Genomic DNA, 18,816 nt, shown 5'->3' on the forward strand with positions numbered 1-18,816 from the left:
CTATTACTCCTTTCAACAGGCATTACCATGCATATGTCAGCAATGAATTTGTTCTCCCATCATGCCACCCATGCACCTAGTTGTGTTAGATTCCCTCTAAGTCCCTCATCGTCTACTCAAATCTTGACTAATCTAAATAATTTTGGGTCACCTGCAAATTTTACCACTTTGCTTGTTATCCCCTTTTACTGATCATTAATTAACAATGAAGAACATCAGACCCAGTTTAGAACCTTGGGCCACCTCACTCAAACTTTTGCCATGTTCTGAACATAATATGTGTTCACAGATAGGAATAAGAAAAAATAGTTTTCTGTTTATTAAAAAAGATAATATTATAAAGTAATAAATTTCTATTAAATTAAGCAGGCACCTTAAGTGTAGGAAAACTAATGCATAGGAACTTACCTTATATTAAGGAAACAATTAACTCTGTTACCAACAGCAAAATAATCAGCTGCAGTCACAATATCAATGCCATGTGGAAAAGTCCCCTATCAATATTAATAGGAGAAAAAATTATAATGATTGATCAAATTTTGTATTAATGGTCAACAGTTGAAAATATCACCTATACTAACAGGCATCACCTATACACACTAATTCTTGATTTTGTGGAAAGTATATCTACACAAAAGAGATATCTGATGTGCTGAACAGTTGACTCCACTTAAAAGAGGATGGCCAAGCGATAGAGTAAACAACAGCAGGCAGTAAGTTTAGTAATATTAAGGTATCCTTTGAAATGGTTAATTTAAAATGTTTTTAAAATATATTTTGGTGTGGGTCCTCAAGTTTGGATGCTTCATATTTGCATTTTTATAGCTTATTTCCATGTTCCTTAAAAGTGGCATAATACGGCTTTGGATATGTGGCCAATTTCAATGGAAACCATGTGTGTATCCGAAGTCAGAATAGAGCCCTAATTGTTGGTAGATTCACTTTGAGGGTGAAGGGCCTGCACCAGTTTGTGGATTCATGATGTTTGTTTCCTTTGTTTTGTTACTCATCTTTTTCACACCATGGGTATCTATCTAGACCTATACCTCCAGCTACACTCAGAACAATACAGACATTGTAACAAGATGCCCACCACTTCATAATTTAAAATTTCTCCCCTAAACAACACTGTATATCTCAGATTTATCTACTTTCCCTGAAGTAGGTTTATCATCTTAATCTTGCATTGTAATGGCATCCAATTTATCCATCATTGACCAACCAAGTATTTGAGACACCACTTCCATTTGGCCTTGGAGAAGTTTCCTTCCCCAACTCACTCCCTTTGCCATCTGCATTCATTATGATTTGCTTTCCTGGTAGCCTCTTCACATTGTCTCTGATGGACAGAAATAGTTTGTTTTCAGGAGGCTACAGTAAATTTCTTAAATAGTAAATTATAATGGAAAGCTAACAGCATTACTTATTGTGGACCTACCCATTAACACTGCTATAAGAAATAAAGTCCCTCCATCTTCATGCTATATAAACTTCATGTGTTAAGAATGTGCTAAATTTTTTACAACACCCAAAATGTTTCTATTACAGCAAATTGAGTAACTTACAATGTGATCTAGGTCTCATGGCTAAGATAACATAGTGGAAAAAATATGATACAGTGACACAGAGCAGTTATATCACACAGATCAATGTGTAATTTCTTAGGATTTCTATCAAACTGGAAATGCCATAGTTTTACTAAGTATAAGCTGCATCAATCAGGATGCACAGTAAATAAATTCATATCAAAATGTTTGTGCTGAAATTAATTTTAGAAAAACAGTAGGATTGGAATATCCAATAACACAGAAAATCTCTTAAACACCTTCATCTCTGTAAAAGGATTTATTTAAAAAAAAATCAAAGGTGTTATTAGAAATTAGAAACAATGGGCTCAATGCTGACAGGTACTGATTGCCTTCACAATGAACTAAACACCCTCATTCCTTTGTTATCAATTGGAATTGAGGGGACTGCTTATCACAGTCATGCCTAATTCCAGAAAGATAATTAACTACACCTTTCATTGCAATTAAGCGGTCACAGAGGCAGTGAGCATTATTAGAGGGAATAGATATTTACATTAAAAACAAATTTCATTGTAAACAAGAGTTTTCCTTCAATTACTTGTTCCACGAAAGCTTATGCTGAAATAAATTTGTTAGTCTCTTAAGGTGCCACAAGCACTCCTGTTCTTTTTACTAGCAATATTGTTACTATTACAGAAAATAATGTTGTATAAATCTTACATATACAGACATATACACATCACTCAAATATAAAGTTTTACATATAAGCAGAATCAGGTTTTCAGGTCATATGAAGGAACAACATCCAGTAGAGACTGTGTAGGAGAGGACAGGTGGAAAGAAAATCACCACATATTAAAAAGTAAAGAGAGTTATTTACTAATCTCCATTTATATTTCATGATGTGTTTATCCTTAACTAAAGAAAGTTTTCACAGAACCCAACAATTTTTCAACCAATTTAATTCCATAGTAGCAATCACACTTCTGATTGTGCTATGCAAATGTATTATTGCTCTTTTCAGAAGACACTCATAACATATGATTATGTATGCAGTTGTCAGCTGTAAATTCACCACCAAACATGTCTAATTGCTCAGATATTCAGAATTTTGATTGGCTGACCCTGATTTCATTTAGTATAATGTTATGATACAAAGTTATATTTCCTGATCGAGGAGACAACATGGCCTACTTGACCAATAATTAAGGACAAACATAAACTAGCCAATAACCAAACACACTACACCCAGTTACAAAAAGGAGAGGTCACATGATATGTAAACAATGAATGCTGTGCAGGAAGTACAGGTTCTGGGAAATCTGGACAATTTCTTTGGTTTGCATTCCTTCTCCACTGAGGCTACAGGAATGCAAAATAATCTTGAAAGTGTCCATTCTGCCAAAGGATTTTTAAAAAGTGCACTCAGTATTAAAATTAATTTTGTTTAAAACAGTGCTTCTACTTTGATTTATTCTTAAATATATTCTGGGACTTTTTAAAGAAAAAAATCTTTCACCTACATGGAATCTTTAAATCTATCATAACAGTGAACAGTAACATATTTGCTGTGGCATGCACACATATACTGCTCTTACCTCCAGGACAGGATACATTACAGAGCTGATGCAGTCAGGAACAAGAAAGCAACAAAACTGCACATTTTTTTCTCATCTAATTATTAAAAGTATTAGTGCTTTGGTTGGAGAATAAGTACTTTACTTCCCGCCTACTCAGAGAAAGGATGTCTGCTGCATCATATTATACAGAGATAAAGAGATATAATGGGTGTATCTCATGGTTTGAAGTAGCCATTCTCCTAGGCAGCAAGAAATGGTTCACTACTCCTCCAACAGGAAGAAGGTGAGTCACAGATATTGTTCCATTTCACTGTCAGGTTCTGTGCCATGGTAAGTTACTATTTCATTGTAGATCCCTCCAAAAAATGCCAGAACATATGCAGTATCTGTTATCTGTCTGTGCACTAGCTAAATCTGTAATGAGTTCAAACGCAGACAGAATGTATCAACATACACCTGGCAATGACTTTTTTTGCCTATAGATTAATTTGGGATTGAACCTCTTTGACTGACCTATAAACCACCCTATAAATCTTTCATTGAATGAAAATGTGTGGCCAAATATTGATTTAATTTGCCCACATCTTTAAAAAACAAAGAAATAATGCTAAGATTTGAAATGGGAACTCTTACTTTCTTGATGAGATGTACATGTAAGATGCATAAACTCTCATAGGGGAAATTGAAACTGGTTTAGTAAATTTAGTACTGGGGACATGAAAGCGTCAGATAGTGTAAGCTTGTGTGCAGTTCTCTTGACCTTCCTAGTACAAGGGTGGAATAAAGTTGACATTTTCAGACAAAGAAGAGCATAAATGAATACTTAACCTACAGGCCATTCTACAACAAATTGCGTGGATGTGTCTGTCGTTCTATCTGTTCAGCCTCAGTTGGTTATAATGTATTGAAAACCTCTAGCTCTGATAGAGAATATCCTGAAATCTTGATATTATGGATAAGGCAAAAATAATTTTAGCCATTACTACAATCACTTCCATTATAAAATACGTATGTATAATCAAAATTATCATTTCACCAAGACGGCATGTTTGTACATAAGTATGTATTTTCTTAGCTTCAGGTGTTGACAATTCATACTTTTTTTTTTTTTTTTAAAGCAGCACAATCATCCAAAGTTTGTTGGAATTTCCTGGACACTTTTGAGAAGTCATTTAAACAAACCTGGCTCATTCATATATATGCAGGGCTGGCTTAAAACCTGCAGCATCTTTGGGCTGCACCCCACCTGGTATAAGCTCAAATCATAAGGAAGTGTTTTATTGCTTTATCCAGTACCACATGATGTGGAGGCAGTGTGAACTGCTCTGCAATGACTAGACACTCTGAAGAATCAAGGAAATTGGGATGTCCTCCTGTTTTAGTTCAGCCCTAGCTGGGCCACCATCACAAAAGATACCCACCCTTAAAGCTTTCCTCCACTATTATCCTAACTTCATCCTGAAACATACATCAGTTCTGGACACATTCCTTATTGCCTCCCTCCCATCACTAGGGGAGTGAACACTCAGCTGGCGTGACAGAGAATTTGGGGCAGCTGGAGTGCAGAAAGCCTAACACTGAAAACTGACCTTAGAATAGGGGCCTTTTTAGAGTGACCAGATGTCCCGATTTTATAGGGACAGTCCCGATATTAGGGGTTTTTTTTAATATGGACTCCTATTACCCCTTACCCCATCCCAATTTTTCACACTTGCTATCTGGTCACCCTAGGTCTTTTGAATAAGAACATAAGAATGGTCATACTAGGGCCTGGTCTACACTACGCGTTTAAACCGAATTTAGCAGCGTTAAACAGATTTAACCCTGCACCCGTCCACACAACAAGGCCCTTAATATCGATATAAAGGGCTCTTTAAACCGATTTCTGTACTCTCCCCAACGAGAGGAGTAGCACTGAAATCGGTATTGCCATGTCGGATTAGGGTTAGTGTGGTCATAAATTGACGGTACTGGTCTCCGGGTGGTATCCCACAGTGACCATTGTGACCGCTCTGGAAAACGATCTGAACTCGGATGCACTGGCCAGGTAGACAGGAAAAGCCCCGCGAACTTTTGAATTTCATTTCCTGTTTGCCCAGCGTGGAGCTCTGATCAGCACGGGTGGCCATGCAATCCCAAATCCAAAAAGAGCTCCAGCAGGGACCGTATGGGAGATACTGGATCTGATTGCTGTATGGGGAGACAAATCTGTTCTATCACAACTCCATTACAGAAGATGAAATGACTAAGCATTTGAAAAAATCTCCAGGCTATGATAGACAGAGGCCACAGCATAGTGCTATGTGACAAGCGTAACGGAAAGCCAAAGAATCAAATGGACGCTCATGGAGGGAGGGAGGGACTGAGTGACTACATTTACCCAGAATCACCCACGACATTGTTTTTGCATTGGGCTCTCAACCCAGAATTCCAATGGGCGGGGGCGACTGTGGGAACTATAGGATAGCTACGGGATAGCTACCCACAGTGCAACGCTCCGGAAATCGATGCTAGCCTCAGTACATGGACGCACACCGCAGAATTAATGTGCTTAGTGTGGCCGCGTGCACCCGACTTTATACAATCTGTTTTACAAAACCAGTTTATGTAAAATCAGAATAATCCCGTAGTGTAGACATACCCTAGGTTAGATCAGTAATTGATCTAGCCCAGTATCCTGTCTTCCAACAGTAGCCCATGTCAGATGGGTTTGCAGCCCTGACCATATTGGCTAATAGTCACTGATGAACCTATCCTCCATGAAATTATCTATTTCTTTGTTGAACCTAGTTATACTTTTGTCCTTCACAACATCTCTTGGCAACGAGTTCAACAGGTTGACTATGAGTTGTGTGAAGAAGTACGTCCTTATGTGTGTTTTAAACCTGCTGATGCCTATTAATTTAGTTGCATGATTCCTGGTTCTTGTGTTATGTGAAGGAGAAATAACACTTCCTTATTCAATTTCTTCACACCACTCACAATTTTACAGACTTCTATCATATCTCCATTAACTGTCTCTTTTCTAACCTGAACAGTCCCAGTCTTTTTAATCTTTCCTCATATGGAAGCTGCTCCTTACCCCTAATTATTTTGTTGCTCCTCTCTGTACTTTTTTCAATTTTAATATATCTTTTTTGAGATAGCGTGACTAGAAGTGCACACAGTATAATATGTATAATATGGATTTATATAATGGCATTATGACATTTTCTCTCTTATCTATCCCTTTCCTAATGGCTCTTAAATTACCCTTTTTATTATCTGCTGTGTGCAGTGGAAATGATGTTTTCAGAGGGCTATCCACAATGACTCCAAGATCTCTTTCTTGTGTGGTAGCAGTAATTTTAGAACCTATCATTTTTTATGTAGAGTTGGGATTATGTTTTCCAATGTGCATTACTTTGCATTTATCAACATTGAATTGCATCTACCATTTTGTTCCTAGTCACCCAGAGTTGTAAGATCCTTTTGTAACTCTTTGCAGTCAGCTTTGGACTTAACTATTTTGAGTAATTCTGTATCGCCTGCAAACTTTATCACATCACTGTTTGCCCCCTCCCACTTTTAAAAGCGATGGCCCATGGCCCCCTGACTCTCATCCCTGCTTCTGATGAAATCCAATGAAGGCAAGATGAGACCATCATTAGCTACACGTTGCTTTGACCTTAATACAGCAGCCAACACATACCCAGTACAGTATCACATTTACACAACCTATAAGGCCTCTTTACACTGCCAAAGTGGCATAAAAGAATCTTAGTAAAACGAGAATCAAGATAACACCATGCAATAAGGAAATACCATACCAATGAACACCTCAGATAACCTTTTAACAAGATACTGGAAATGTGATATGGTGAGAATGCAGAGTGCCAGGAGTATATTGGCATTAACAAAATAGTTTCAAATCAGGTTTTTAAGCTTCTGCGCTTCTTTACCTACATGACATCACTAACACCTATATTATTGTATGGAACTCAGCTCTCTGCTCTGATGTATATGTCAGTGATGTCAGCCCTTTGAGGAGAAAAAAAATATGAGGGCCTGAACACAGACTCCTGCAGATAAGAAGCTTCTCAGACCACCTTTAAAGCCCTTGTTTGTTTTTTATACATCATACACCTGATTTGCAATCTCAAAAATTTTGTTAATGTATTTACACTATTTTAGCACTGTAAATGGGAAATAATTACATGGCTATTTTTTTTCTCTTTCTTCTAGAGCTCAGGCAGAAACCTTAGCAGTTAGTGTATTCAGCACACAGATGAAGATGTTCTTAGTTAGTAGTTTTCAACCTGGGGTCAGTGGACCCCTGGGGCAGTGTTTCCTCTAATTTTGTTATGTGCACCATATCGAGATAATGTGCGGACGCGCGCCACTAGTAGAAACCAAAAACCTACATATAATATATATTTTTAAGACGTTACCATAGGGATAATTATTCCAGCTAGGACAGGCAGGACATTTTAGAACTCACTACTCAAAGAATTAAATTTAAACATAAGAGAAATAAAAATTATAAAATGCATAGACCAGTCAAAAAAAACAAAACAACACACTTTGAAAGAAGTATCAAGAAGTAACAACAACAATAATAATACAAGTATGTGTTGGGAGGTGAGTGTGAAAAACAGAGTGAGTATGTGTGAGAGACAGAGTACGCTGCCTTTTTAAGTAGATCAGCATGTTCAGACACAGCAGCAACTGCCAGCAAGCTCCCTTTGTCCTGAGCCCTGTTGTGTACCCCATGCTGCTCTGTGGTGATGGGGTACAAGGGCAAGGGGCAAAGGGGACACCCTGACATCAGTGTCCCCCTTCACACCCCAATTCTGCACAGCAAGCAGGAGGCTCCTAGGAGCAGCATGGCAGTTGGGAGAGGAACACCTGAAGTGCACGGCACTTGATAGCCTGCTGGGCGGCCACCCAGGTGCACAGCTTAGAGGGAACTTGGCCATGCGGGTCCACAGACTATATCTAAGATTTCCAACAAGGCCTGTCCCGTTTTTTTTAGGGGTCCGCAAATGAGAAAAGGTTGAAAAACCACCGTTCTAAGTCTTTTATGCCGTGAAATATATGCCTGTCAAGTGACATGGAAATAAAATGGACTTTTCTATTTGAGCAACTCACACTTCTTCAAAACTAATCAATTTATTGGAAAAATCAGATTATGGGTTGAGAAAGTGCATGACATACTGGACAAAGCACAGGACCAGAAGCGAGGATTCATGAGTTCTAGTCCTAGCTATGCAATCAAATTACTGTGAGGCCTTGTGTAGCTCACTTAACTTACCTTAATGCAAGTTAAGGCATATTGTGTGACTTCACATCAAGGTTTTGCTTTTTAGAAACAACTTGCTACAAGTCTTCAGGAACTAATATCCTAAAAGCTCACAATTAAGTTTAAAGGGGGAAAAAGTAAACGAGAACCTGTGGTTCAAATGATGAAAATGTGTTAAATGATTGTTTTGAAATAGTGTTCCCCAAATTTGGTTGTTCTTTTACTCATTTGGTTTTAGGAGTTACATGTTACAATGTATCTATAATAAGTCTGTTTAATGAAGAATCAGAAAAGTTACTATACCTGTCTTCCAACATTCTCCTGGAAGGCAGCCTAAAGAACAGAGAGAACAAACATCAAAAATGAGTCAGTTTGCTTTTTGATAAACACCAGAGGATGAATTCAAAACAAACACATGGCAATATAAATGACCCATGGCTTTACTTTTCAAAATAAAGTCAGCTTTGTTAGTTGAATAGGCCCTGAAGGGCTGGGGTTTCAGGTTTGTTTTTTTTTTGTTTGTTTTGGGGGGAAGGGTTCACTGATGCTTTATGTTCTAATGCTCTTTCAAATCTGACTGTTGCATGACAACAGTTTAAGAATGCAAGTTGACTAAAACAATCACACCCATAAGAATAGCCTTTGATTCCTAAGACAAGGCTTCACAGTACAGTCAAAAGTCAGTGCCCTTTGACAAAAGGAAACAGGACAGCTCTGTCTTTTTTAGCTGTTTTAAGAACGTTTCAGGTATCTTCCCTAAAGAATCTTAGGCTATGTCTACACTACAGACCTTGCAGTGGCACAGCTTTATGCCGATGGTAGAGAGCTCGCTCATCGGCATAATTAAACCACCCCCAATAAGCAGCCATAACTATGTTGGTGGGAGGTGCTCTCCCGCCAGCATAGCACTGTCCACACCAACGTTTTTGATCAGTAAAACTTATGTTGGTCAGGGAGGCATGGGGGGATTCCACACTCTTGACTGACAACAGTTTTACTGACAAAAGTGCTAGTGCAGACACAGCCTTAGATAATATCACAGTTATAATGCCTTGTTTATGTGATGTATAGGCTTGGAAGGATTTGTTTTATCAGTACATGTTGGTAAATGTCAGTTTCACCGAACACACAAACCAACAAAAATTTCCATCCATAATAATTGAATTTTACAGATAGATAAAGAGAGAAAAATGATGCTTGAGAACTTAGAATTTGATTTAAGGATATTTACTTCATATATTTTGACACGTGATGTTGGCAATTTGTGTTTTAACAGTTATAAAGGTTTAATTCTTTTAATCACAACATCAACTGTCATTAAATAATTGTCTGACCCCCTCATTGCCTGACACACAACCCATAATTTTTCACAACTGAAAATTTAACTAGATATAAAACAGAAAAAAATGTTTACAAATAAACCACTATTATCCATCAAAATTATAAAAAATAAAAATCTAATTCTGCAAAGCTCAGTTAAATACAATACTTGGAAGCTGTTGAGAGCAGCATGATTGGGATCCTACTGCTTTAGCTGTTTATTCTTGAGTACTGAACACTGATATTCGAAACATTCAAGTGTGAAAGCATGTTAAAATATCAGTCTCTGAGCTTGTAAAATTTGAAGACATCTTAATTGATGTACACTTCTTACACCTGGCAATAAACAGATCATAAAGAAAATATAATACATATAATTAGAGCACTACATATATATCCACATCAATGCAGTATATAGTTCCTCACATAGTATTTACTTTTTCCAGTATCTTTCCCCACACCCCCTACCCGCTAGTCTGGAGTAGCACTGTCCCTGATATATACTACATAACATTTTATAAATTTCCCTTTTTTTTTAAAAGGGGCAATTTTGTTTCAAAAGTAAGTAGTACAAATACTGGTAAAGGTTTTCTAAATTGTTCAACAAAAAGTAAGCATCACTATTATCTGGATACTAATAACTTCTCACTCATTTATGTAATAACACTATGTTTACAAACAATTTCTGGGAAGAGACAACAGCAGCCAGCTGACAATTGATGTCCAACTCAATGGGGAATTTTGGCCAAGAACACGGGCAAAAATCCTATTCTTATACAAAAAAATGCCATGGGATCTTTGGATTGCCACAGACAGAGCACACCTGTTCGTAAGGTTCCTTCCAAAAGAATAGAGTAAATACTCAACTCTGGAAAAATGAAAGTTTGAGTAAGCTTGCTTGGATTTGAACCTGTTAGTCCTGGGGGAATTCTGTGTCAAAAAATTAAAAATTTTGCACATAATATTTTAAAATTCTGCAAAAATCTGCATATACAATTTGTGAAAATAATGCAAAACATCATGCCAGTTTCAATTATTTTGGTAATTTATTTCAAAATATCTTTTAGCAAGTATGTCTAGAACAAAAAAGATTCCCCCAGGAATAGAAAGTTAAAGGAACCCCCCACGACAACGCAATTTCTGTTTGTTATGCTTTTGTTGGGTGCCTCAGTCTGGATGTGTCACACGTGCCAGCTGGGCACATCTTGGGGGTAAATTCTGCCCTTCTGGTCTTTTAGTCGATTCTCATTTTTTCATTCTGCCCCTATAGGGTTACCCAGAGGTTCCCAAACACAGGACACTGCCGGGAGGAAGGGTGGGGGGAGTAGGAGGTGGAGGAGGGTGTAGCTGGGGGGGTCCTGGAGGGGTCTGTATGTATTGGCATAGGGCATTCAGGAGGTGCTGGACGGTGTACTGGGGGTGTTGGAGGGAGTACTGGAGGCAGCTGCACAGAACCCCTCAGCCCAGACACCCATACCTCCCCCTGAACCCAATTGCAGGCCCCCCCCAAGCCAAAACTCCCACAGGCACCCCAGAGCCCAGCCACAGGCCAGCCACCTGCAACCCCTCCCCCCAGAGATCCAGAGGTAGAAATAGCCTGAGGCTGGTCAAACCAGGCTTGTATGGAGTTTCCTGTGGTGATTTCAGTATTGGGCTGTGCAGAGCTGATGCTGAGCAGGGACTCCATCCCCGCTGGGCTGGGCGCTCCACTCATTGTTGGGCCACAGCCCATACATTGGCTCCTTCCTTCAGGGCATGCAGGGAACCTCCAGTTCCCCATCTCTCCCCTCAACCAGTGTCCTCTATTTGCTCACTGGGAAGCCAGGCTCTGCTGGGTCCAACTGCCCCTACTGGGGACCAGCAGTTCCTCAGTATCAGTTCTTCAGGAAAAAATGAAATTCTGCACAGAACATTAATTCTGCATTGCGCAGTGGTGCAGAATTCCCTTTGGAGTAACCTATGGTTCCAAGGAATCAATATAAGCCACACAACGGGTGAGAACTCATAGCACAGGGATGAGGTAGCAATCTAAATGTATTGGAGAGGCCCCCGGTGTAACTTCTTATAAAGCCCTGAGAGCACGTCTAGGTTATAGCGACTTTCCAGGGCAGGAACATGGGCTATAGTGCTGCCTGACATCTTCGCACAACTGCATGTTGTAGCCCTAATATTGACAAGCTTCTTACACCTCAACTTCTCCTCCAGTAGGGATGTAAATATTGTTTTAAAAAGTTAAATGTTTAAATGATTAAAATTATATCATTTAACCATTTAACTACTGGGGCTAGGGCCACTCCAGCCAGCCCAGGGCTGGTATCGCTCTAACCAGCTGCCTGCCAGCCCGTGCAGCTGGGGTTAATGGTTAAGGCAATTAACTGGCAAGATTAATGCTTACTGGTTAACTTGTAAACCGTTTACTATTTTACCTCCCTATCCTCCAGCATACTCCTAAGCCATGACCTGCAAGGATGTCCTCAAAAGACAACCGACAGCGGCCTCTCTCAGTGCCTGAATCAGGGAAATTCTTCCAGGTCAGATACAGAGCTTTTATAGGGCTCCTTTACACACTGTTTAGGCCCTTTTCCCTGGCATAAAGGGTCTGCAACAGGGATATGGCTCTCACCCTTAATGCCTGCACCCCTAAGTGACTCAGCAATTCAATCACTGACCAGCTGCATTATGATTAGCTTAAAAAATGTTTTAATCAAGTAAGCGGCCAGATTATCCATAAATATACAGGACCAAATACAATAATAGCAGAGTTTGGGCATCTGTATTTTTAAGATCTATAGTACTGATTTCAGACTGGCTGAAGTTTTTTTGTTTTATTTATAAAATACCTGCAATTAACAGCCAACCAGCATTGTAACTGTCTGGGTAAGTCTCCATTCAGTGTAATATATTGTACTATAACCATAAACTAGTCATTAATGGAAAGAGGAATTTTACACTGAATATAACATGTTAGCCAGATAGCTATTATAAGTGAAGCCTTTACAGAATAACCATCCTTAATGTACTGTACGTTTTTATATTCTGCTATTGTTTTACTTTTGCATTTTCTATATCAGTGTAAAAACAACATGCAGATGAAAATCTAAACAGAATTCGCTAAGTAAACACAGTAGAAACATCATTAGTCTAACAAAGTAAAATATGTCTTCTATAATGAATAAATTGGTTTCATTAAATATATTATTTAGGTAAACTGAAAAGAAATGTCCTCAATAAAAGATAATTTAGTAAGAGACTACTAAACTTCATAAATGACTTACTAAGGACCAGTTCTGCCTTCAGGTAAACATGCACAATTCCCACTGACTTCAAAAAGTATTCTTTTCATATTTCTTAGTCTAGATGTTAGCATTAAGAGTTTGTTTTATTGTCCAATGAAACAATGTAACATTTCAGCCCAACAGCCTTTGAAAAAATGTATGTTTCAGCATATTGTACAAGCATTAGACTCTATAAAGATTACAATTTGTAAAATATCTAAACATTTGCTTTATTTGCCACACACAATTCAACAGCTCATTGAAACTATCCATAACCGTAAGCTAAATTTGGTTAAAACTATGACAGCCAATTTCATTTGCAGGGAGTGGTTACTGAGGATTAATTTTTATTTTTTTATTATTTTTGTATTTGTGTCACGTTGAACCTGTCTTAGCTTGAACTGTTGGTAAGTATCCAAAAAAGCTAATGAATACTTTCATACCTGCTATCTTTTGTTAAGTCTTGGGGAAATGTGACTCATTTTAATGAGAAAATACTGTTAACAGAATTCAAACAAAAAGTCAAAAGAAAGCAAGCCATGTTAAACAACGATAGTCTCCAGAAGTTTATTTCAACTTCATATTCAGAAACCACCTCGCTACTACCAACATTACTGCATGTACCTCTAAAATGAGCTTTATTTTATTTCACATCACTGTGGTTAAATTGTGTCAGCACTTCCACGAGATAGCCCAATTTCTGGGGATCTACAAAATTCGGACTTAAAAATTAGAACTTGGTATATATCATCTCCCTTGGGAAATATTTTTTCATTTGTTTTTACCAATATTAAAATTAAGAGGGTCAAAAAAATCAGATTCTTTTAGATGCTTTTTTATGTTCTAACTCAATCACACTTTCCCACTGCTCAGCGGCATTCTTATAGCAAGGATCCACATGTCTATCAGCATGCATGACTAGGGCTTAAAAGAGAGAAAAACATATATAGTATGGGTACACGTAGATACACATAAGGAAAGTAATGAAAGTAATGGACACACGTCATCCAATTTCTCATTGTTTTAAAACTATCCTGCCTCCCTACCTAATTATTGTTTCCTTTTAAATTCCTATCATTTGCTTTTTCACCTACTCTTCCATTCCCAAGTTAGTTACTGGGAATGGGAATCTTTACCATCTCTTCCCCTCCAGAATTCTTATTCCCCTACAATGGAAAAAATAAATCAAATTGCTATCAACCCCATAGAAGCTTTAAAGCTCTAAATGTCTAATATCCAGTGGGGAATCTTTAGGTCGACCTAGAAGGCAGCAGACTCCATATGGCTTCCTTCTCTTTAAGTTCAAAGCAGCTCCTGTTGCATGCTCCTCCTAAGGTGAGGGGTAGGGAAGAGCAATTTAAGACAAAAATTGAATTCCTGATGCAACAGTGATTCTAAGCAACAGTTAAATGCTCCATGTGACCACTCTCCAAATCTCCAGGACAGGTACTGACCTTGGGCTGGCAATGACTGTTGGCATGCATCTAACTGCATGATGAGCCTTAACGTGGCCTTGAAATGGTTCCACCAAGAAACAACAGTGGGAAACGCAGTCAGCCAACCATTCTACACATAAACTTCTTGAACACAATTTGATCTAATCTGTTATCTCAAGGGAGACAAAAGAGGATGAATTAAGGGCTTTGGTACCCTTCAAATAAAAAACAGAGATATCTTCATAAATCTAAACTGTGAAGTGCTTCCAAAGAATGGACATGAAGGTATTAGAAAAAAACTGGAGGAACAGGCCACTGAGCTGGGTATAGGGGGCACCCGAATCACAGGCATTTTGGGTTTTTTTTTAAAGCCCACCACAGCCCAGCTCATGGTAAGGGATCCAGAGACACCAGAATCACTGGTCAGAATCAGTTCGCTCAGAAATGTGGATTTTTCACACCCCTGAGTAATGTAGCTGGGTTGACCTCACTTTTTAACATACACCAACACCTCTCTCACAAACAGAAATTAGTCCAATAAAAAAGATTATCTCACCCACCTTGTGTCTCAAGAAAATATTTTTCAGCCCTGTTTCCAAATTCAAAGCAGAAAATGCTAACAGAAACACCTAATTACAGATATACTAAAAAGCTATAATAACTATACATTTCTAGTTCATGCAATAGAGCAATCCAAACAGTGAAATCAGTGATACCAGTCCTCCCTTAAACCAACCACTGATACAAGAGGAGGAGGAGGAGAGCTAATTTTAAAAACATGCCAGGTAGTATTATCAAGCCCCCAAGTTAAGCAAAAGAAATGCCTTTTAATTACACCAAGTTAAAATTGGCAAGAAAATAACAGAAGTGGAAATATACAAGCTATGAATTGGTCATACTTTTTTAAAAAATTCTTAATTCAGCACACTATAAAAGCAACACAATATTCTGAATGACTTTCTGTAGATACTATTTTTTAAATTGAAATACATTTACAGAGCACACAATTTAATTTGTTTTGAGAGAGAAATATCCATCATATTCCCACATTCTTTACAGGGTTTCCAATTTGAATTGACATTAGTAACATATAAATCAAACAACCCACCTTATACACACGTTTTCAAAATAATACATTTGTATACTTTTTTAAACCCACTAAATTTAGATACTAAATAAATCCATTGCAGTTGTAGTTCTGCCTTCAGTTTATTAAAGAAATTCAAATTCTATTTATGTATTTGTTTTGTTGTTGGTTTGTTTTTTGTAAAAGCTTAAAAATGCAAAAGTTTCAAGAATCTACTTGATATCAACTAGAGCATATTCATAGACATTTGCCTCACTGGGTGACTATTTTCTAAAGACTTCCTCTTAAAATAGTTTCAATTCTCTATGAGAAACAATTCTCTGGTGCAATGAGGAGTGCAGCTTGGGTGGGACTTAACAGACATACCATATGCAACGTTACCCTGCAGCTATGATTACAGCTCAATCTGAACTGGGAAGGATCAGTATGATTAAATTACCAAAGCCTTTGATTCCTTCAAATGGTGTAATCTTCCATCCAGAAACTAGCCAAAGCACAGCACAGAAGGTGCACTTTACCATCAATAGACAGTAGCACTGTTTCCATACCCACCTACAAAAACCACATCTAACCCAAGGAAGGAGATAAACAGAACACAATAAAAATGTGCTAAAGCCTTATATAACACACTAACTTTTTAGTGATGAACCACGTTAAAATCATGTTTTCAAGCTATCTGCTAGGTATACAAGGACAGTAATAGCAAAAACAACCAAATCGTATTTTAATTTGTATCCATTTGAAATACAGAAAGGCAATCCACACTAAGCCTAATTAGTAAGTATTGTTCTAATCAGTATTAATTTTGGCACCTTAATTCACAGTAGAACTATCAGTTTTACTATTTAGACAAAGAATCATAACACTTAGAGCCAAAATAAAATCCCATTAGAGTACCAAGCAAATCATCTGCAAGGACAGGGTACATACCCGGGAAAAAAATTATTTAAACAGCTTTACTTTACCCAAGGCTTATGTGGACCGATTCAGATGTAGAAATGGCACTGGGAATCAATTTACAATCAGTCAGTACAAAATGTTCTTTCAGAAAAGAATGCTGAGAATCACTTTGCTCTTGAAATTAGTTAGTTAGTGGCATCAATGAATAAAGCATGTGTATGGAGCATTCATACAAAATTCTTTTTAGCAGTGCACTCAAAGGGGCAGTCAAGTTGAAAATCATGTTTTTATACAAATGTTACAACTAATTCTTTGGATTATTAAAACGTTTTTAAAATTTAAATTCATTTTTCACCATTTATACTACTAGTTTTTTCCCTCCTATATTTCTCAGTTTGAAAAATGAAATTTAACTACTGGTAATTAGTAATTAGTTTCTAGAAAATTTCAATCTCAGTGCTTTTTCTTCATCTATGCCTGGAATATGCATTTAGTTTCATACACAGACCTCACTGCAATAATTTGTGATCATTAGTCTAGTACAATGCACTCTATATGGGGCAACATGTTCTGACTATACAGAAGCCGAAACTAGGGCAGCGAGCGTAGCTGCCACCCATTTGTTGAGACACACATTACACAGGGATCATTTTATACCAGTACTCTATGTTCTGCTCTTGTTCCTATTAACTTCTAGGTGAAGTGCAAGGTTTTGGTTTTAACCTATAAAGGACAAATGGTTTGGGAATCTGGTCACACAGACAACTGATTCCCTCTCCAAGTGGTAATGCAGCAGCTTCTGTCAGCAGCTTGAGCTTTTAAGTAGAGGGGGACTGTAAAAAACAGAGATGCTATCAGAGCATTTTCTGTGAGGAATATTTCTTGGCTTTGGAATACATTAGCCCCATTAAGAGACTAGATTTCTTAACTTTCTGGGTACGCTACAGAGCCCACTGTTCTTTTTGGACATTGGAAAGATGGTTCACGTGACAGGGACACATGGGTTTGTTGATGGATATTTTTATGTCTTTTGTGTTACTTATATGAACTATTCATTAAATATGTTATAGGTTTTTAACTTTTCCATGAAATATTCTTTGTTCTAGTTGTTGTAAGGTTGAGACTCCTTCCTCAGGGCCAGAATCTTTATAAATAAAAAATCCAATCTAATCAAATTACATATACATTACATCATACAGAATTACAATCCCAGACATAACAACCTCTCCTCCCCTTCTCCCCCACCCCACTTGAATATAACAACTTCCCCTCCATACACTTCCTCCTCCTCGATAGTCAAGCTTTCTCCCTATCTTTTTGCCACCACCAGTGTCCTGCACCGAGTTTCTATAGGGCACACTTTGGTGTTCCTGGCCCTTCCTTCTTATTCTAGCCTAGATACTTACATAGGTGACTAACTTAAATGTCCTAGCTCTACAGAAAGAGCTTCATCTTTCCAAGTCAACCTCTTTCCTTCTACATAAATGAATTTTTTAAAAATTATTTACTGCAGTTTGAAAATTACAATGGACACACAGTGGGAACAGAACAACGTCACACTAGATGCCATGCAGCATAGTTAAGATTCAATAGAGTTTTATATATTAGCAGTGACCCTTAAGTATTTACATAGTCACAGTATATTACTAAATAGCTCTTTCTGAGACATGATATATATTGCACTGTGGAAATGTGGTAACAACAGCTCAGATTTTAACTATGGACCCATTAGATGAAATGTAAAGCCGTGTTTTTAAATGTGCACTCAGACCATATTCTTTAGGGGTTTAACGAAGTACTTACTGTTCACAACATATAATATTTTGTTCAAATACTCTAGCTCTACATAATTAGCTTGTATTTCAAGCAAACTAGAAAGGAATTTAAAAAAAAAAGGCATAAACAAAACCAATAACTTACAGAGGCAGCTCTTCTGCAGTTAATATCACGGTCAAACACTGCAGCTATTACTAATGCACTGGAAAAAAAATACAGCGTGTAAGTAATAAAATATAAAAATTAACAATTTACAAACAGCATGCCAATATTTAACCTTCCATTTAAACACTCAGTATTCCCTGGAAAGAAGTTACAATTTCTTAATGCAAATCAGAGTTATAGTTTATGTATTCATAGAATTGTTTCCTACATTTTTGGAAATTAAGGAAATGTGCAAGCAGCAAGCCCAGATAAAGCACAGTTCACATTACTTTATAGTGAGTTGGCAAAAGAGAGTATTGACACAATCCACAATATGGACACATTATTAAACAGGTCTTGCAAACTTTTGTTATTATTTGTAGAATAGAGACATTCATACAAGAATATCTGATAAGTAGAAAGCCTTAAAGGGCAACAGCATATCTAGTCAATTGGCAGTACAGAGTTGCTTCTCTCTGCATACTGAC

At 37.6% G+C, this 18,816-nt stretch overlaps 1 protein-coding gene across 9 annotated transcripts in view; it reads right to left on the reverse strand.

The window, feature by feature from the left end:
* Nucleotides 1-18,816, reverse strand: part of TBCD (tubulin folding cofactor D) — a 228,936-nt gene that overhangs the window by 103,109 nt on the left and 107,011 nt on the right. For all 9 annotated transcript variants that reach the window (XM_030534204.1, XM_030534199.1, XM_030534201.1 and 6 more), the window contains 3 exons: nucleotides 18,329-18,386; nucleotides 8,694-8,723; nucleotides 409-494 (listed from right to left, as the gene is read on the reverse strand). In XM_030534204.1, the coding sequence (XP_030390064.1) occupies nucleotides 409-494; nucleotides 8,694-8,723; nucleotides 18,329-18,386 (174 nt within the window). The remainder of the gene's footprint in view (nucleotides 1-408; nucleotides 495-8,693; nucleotides 8,724-18,328; nucleotides 18,387-18,816) is intronic.

Source organism: Gopherus evgoodei, chromosome 15 (assembly GCF_007399415.2).
Source record: "Gopherus evgoodei ecotype Sinaloan lineage chromosome 15, rGopEvg1_v1.p, whole genome shotgun sequence".
In the NCBI taxonomy this organism is placed as follows: Eukaryota; Metazoa; Chordata; order Testudines; family Testudinidae; genus Gopherus; species Gopherus evgoodei.